The 4427-nt window shown below is 32.6% G+C and overlaps 1 protein-coding gene across 2 annotated transcripts; it reads right to left on the bottom strand.

The window, feature by feature from the left end:
* Window positions 1-1094: 1094 nt before the first annotated feature.
* On the bottom strand, window positions 1095-4174 carry LOC148548528 (expansin-A10-like). Of its 2 annotated transcripts, none has more exons than XM_088496723.1 (4): window positions 4034-4174; window positions 3749-3900; window positions 2843-3155; window positions 1095-2065 (listed from the first exon to the last, which is right to left on the bottom strand). In XM_088496723.1, the coding sequence occupies exons 2-4, from the start codon at window positions 3879-3881 to the stop codon at window positions 1759-1761; spliced, it is 753 nt and encodes a 250-aa protein (XP_088352849.1). In that variant the 5' UTR covers window positions 3882-3900; window positions 4034-4174; the 3' UTR covers window positions 1095-1758. The 2 variants fall into 2 exon arrangements, with proteins under 2 accessions (XP_088352849.1, XP_088352850.1); XM_088496724.1 differs by having other exon boundaries at window positions 2843-3314; window positions 3496-3900; window positions 4034-4159.
* Window positions 4175-4427: the final 253 nt, after the last annotated feature.

Raw genomic sequence — 4427 nt, 5'->3', positions numbered from 1 at the left:
GAATCAATCATATTCTTTCAAGAAAACAAGAATAATACATGTTAACGAAAATTTCATTAAGGAATAATCAAGTTATGATTGGAAGGATTTTGCACCATCATGTAACATTTAAAGCCCCAAATTAGAATCAAATCAAGGGAACTGCTGCACTTTCTTCGTATATGATGAAACAAAGAAGGAAAGTTTTGCTCATCAAAGAACTAACGGCCATGAAGCTTAAATCATGCAAAAGCTAGCTTGTGCCATGAGGATTTGATTCCATACCATTCATGAAGAAAAACAAGCCCTATATATGGATAGTTTATCAAGGATGGAAGCAACCTTTGGTGCAGATCAGATTGAGATATATCAGATATTTAGTCATTGTTTATGTTCTTCATCTCGTGTCTAGTATTGAGAGTTTATTGAAAGAAACAAAAAGCAAAGAGAGTATTCATACAAAAGTCATATATTCTATTTTGTTTGAGAGTTGTAGTCAAAAGTATGCTTGGTTAAATACATTTGGTTTTCTTTAATTAGGTTGAGTAAGTACTTAGGTGTTGAATTAAGTTTGTATTAGTTTAGGGTGTTAGAACTTACAAGAGTGTGAATTTTTTAAAATTGGTGATTGTATTATTTTATCATAGTGAAATTTTACTATAATTGTAATGGAGATTGGACGTATGTCACATTGTAAAAGGTGGCTAAACCAGGAGACTTTTTTAAATTATTTCCTAAATTTTAAGTTCTACACAAGTTGTATAAATAGTCTAAAAGTGGTTGAATTGATTTAAACCCCCTTCTCAATACCCTTAGAACCTTTATAACTACGTTAATTTTCATTAACATTGTTAGTAAGAAAAGTGATGAATGGACTAACGTGACTAACTTCAAATCTTCTAAAGATGAATTTGATTAAAAAAATCTTTTGAAAACTGATTTGAAAATTGTATGACCTTTTAAGGATCAATTTAACCGTTTACTCTTATTATAATGCTTGAATAAATAACTTAACGAAATTTCTTTGTCAACAAGATATTTGTTAAATATACTTTCTATTACTTTTCTAAATAAAATAACAAAAATTAAAATAAGACAAAACAAAACAAGAGGTGTTACTAGTAAATTACTTCAACTTTCCATTACATGCAGAAATAGAAACATTTACACTTTGAGTCTCTAATACAGCCAAAAAAAAGACATACTCAGCTAATAAGGGCTGATTACAATGGATTAGTAAGAAAACAATGCTTCTGAGAAGTAACTAAACACCCCACCAATGGAAGGGGCAAAGAGCACTATGATCCAATACCAATGGCGGGTGGAAATTAAGATAGTCCACCTCTTCCAATTTACCAATGAACCACTTTAATTCTGCTAGCTTTCCTTTTAGCAGCACTATAAAATATAAAATACCCCCAATCATCAAGGAAGCTCCTAACACTTAATTAGGAATTCCCTACTTTAACGCAAGTCAAATGAAAATGATGAAGAGCTAAGTTAAAATAAGCCCTTCCCATTTTCTAACCCCCTCCAATAATGCAAATAGCTTAATTATCCCTTAATTAATTGTCCCTATAACCAAGTAACATACTATCTAATATCCTAGTATACTATTAAGTCATATACTACTACGGACATTTAAATTTAAGAAATTATAACATACCACCATCAACTTAATAACTACCACTTCGATTTTTTTTGGTACATAGATATAAATTTTTTTAGCGTACCAAAAATTTCAAAGTGACAGAAATTGCGAATCGAATCGAAGAGATCTTAATGGAATTGGGCTCCAGTGTAGCTTTGGCCAAATGACCATCCAGCTGGGGCAACATTGTAAGAGACCACACTACGGCCATCACTGGTGGTGACTTTGAAGGAGAGACTTTGGCCGTTGAGGTAGTTGTTGCTCTGCCAATTCTGTCCCCAGTTTTTTGACATTGGCATCCACCCAGTTCTTGAACCCTTAATGGCCACGCCATGAACGTCGCCGGCGCCGCCAACGTTTGTCACCAAGACTAGGTTGAAGTATGAGTGGCCATTGATTGTGAACCTTATTCCTCCCCTTCTCCTGCAGGGTACTCTGTTCGAACCAAAAAAGGTAGAAAAAAATTATGACACACATGTTAGTAGTTTTTACCCACTCCAACTTAAAAAAACTATAAAGACGACATATTAATACATCAAAGAAAATCAATTTTTAAACACAGAAGAAAATTCGCTCGCGTCATATTTGACCGTAGAGTAAATTTGGCTATAGATTTATCTTTTCCAAAATAGACAAGCAATTAGTAATTTCCCTCGCCAATAAACAATAGTTCAAATGGCATAGTCTCCCCATATTCAATTAAGAGGTTGTGGGTTCGAATTTTCATATCTTCGATAAAAAAAAATTAATAATTTCCCTCTTTTAGCATTCAAACAAAAGAAAATAGGAAACAAAAACAAAAACATATTATTATAAAAAAAAACACTTTCACTAGTTATAAGTGAGAAGTAATCGGTCCTTTTTTTACTAATGCTAACATAGAATACATTGACGGTGAAAATTGCATATGGGAAGATATTTGTCATTGGCTTTTCTTTTCTTTTTCTTTATTTTTATTAACATGTTATTTGTTTTAAAAAAAATTACAGAAAAAATGTGATTTTTTTTTCTTTAAAGAGTTTTAAATTTTAACATATAGTAGAGCCATATTAAAAGTATGTATAGTAAGAGATAAAAATAGAATAAAAGTTACCATGAATATATCTAAAATTATAAATAGAATTATTTACGAAAACTTTTATCCCACAATTAAACATAACCTCATATTCAAACTAACACGCGAAGAAAACAAAAGAGAAAATTAAAGGTTACCTTCTATAAGAAACAGGGACAATTCCAGCTCTGTATTGCGCAATGCGCAAGAAAACAGGCTGAGCAAGATCAAAGTGGTGCAAGGGAGGGTTGCACCACCCTCCTGCATTATTGGGTAAGGCATTGTTTGGAGGGCAGAAATTGGTGGCAGTTACCATTACGGAGCCAGGTAGGCACCACCTACGGTCATTCACACACCTTATCTCATAGCATGAACCACAGCTCAAACCATTGTTGAACAGTGCAGTGCTCAAAGCTGCTGTGTTTGTTCCATAACCTTGACTATACAGGTTCCCATACCCACACGCCCCACCTGAAATAGTAATTTGAAAGAAACTATTCATTTCTCAAATGGTTTTGCTCGAGAGAAAGAAGCTTCAACTATCTACTCCCACACAATTTAATGCAAAACTAGTAATAAAATAACTACATTCTATCTACTCATTCTGTACTTAGAAAAATGATAATGTCACTCTCATTTTTTACAGGGGAGTGCTAGGGGAACAATGAAAATTTTGAACAACATGAACAACCACCAATCAAATAAAAATAAACTATACCCTAATTTAATGCTATTAATTAAATTTACTCTTTTAACCCTATTAATTCACATTGTTTACACATTGTTCAAAAATCTTGTTGGTTACCTATACTTTTCCTTTTTTATAATGTTTATTTTCACATGATTTTTTTGAATGGTATCTTTTATGAATTAAAAAAAAAAAGAATGGTATTATGAAAATAGGAATAGAATTATTATTTTTCCTGTACTTAATTATAATAGAATATATATACATTGTCGAAAACTAACGTATTTGACTGCGAAAGCTTCTTTAAACACATTTTTAACTCGTTATTAATGAATTATGAGTAAAGTTGTTTATGCTGGTTCTGCATCATACATACCCATTGTTCCTGAAGCATCACTCCCACCATAGAAGGTAGCATGTGCGTTAATCCACCCTCCTCCGCCATAGCCGTACACGGAGGAGGAGAACATTGCGAGGTTGATGACCAAGACCAAACCAATCAGATCCATTTCTTTTCTTGTTGACAACCTGAGCAAGAAAATTAAAACAAAAAGAATTTAGTCATTTTTCTTTTGGCAACATTATTTGTGCTAGGAAAAATGTGCACTTTAGAAGTCCACATGAAGAAGCAATATTTGGAGGAGTTGGAAGAAGCAATTACTTTGGTTATTGGGAAGTAGGCACAAATGAGAGGCAAATGTGTTGTTGATGAGTAGTTGAGTGAAGCATAATGAAGGGAAGTGCGACTTAATTTATAGACCTTTTTGGGGTGTAAGGGGGTGGCTACAGGGACCACAGTCACAAATTCACTAACTTAAACTAACGCTTTTATAACTGTTGGGACCAAAAACCGCAAGGGCATACTATAGATATTCATATAGGTGTATAAGTTGGTTATTATTTTCCACACTTTTAGAATTAAAAAAAATTTCTCATCTTTTTATCAATTAATTTAATACTAAAAATATAACATTTATACAAATAATACATATATTATTTTTTAGTAATGATGCAAATTGCAAAAGGAAGGCTGAAACGAGTCCACTTTTTGAAGT

This window comes from Arachis ipaensis, chromosome B8, assembly GCF_059453495.1.
Source record: "Arachis ipaensis isolate K30076 ecotype BB chromosome B8, ASM5945349v1, whole genome shotgun sequence".
Classification (NCBI taxonomy): domain Eukaryota; kingdom Viridiplantae; phylum Streptophyta; class Magnoliopsida; order Fabales; family Fabaceae; genus Arachis; species Arachis ipaensis.
The sequence above is the reverse complement of the archived record's forward strand: the minus strand, read 5'-3'. Positions and strand labels throughout refer to the sequence as shown.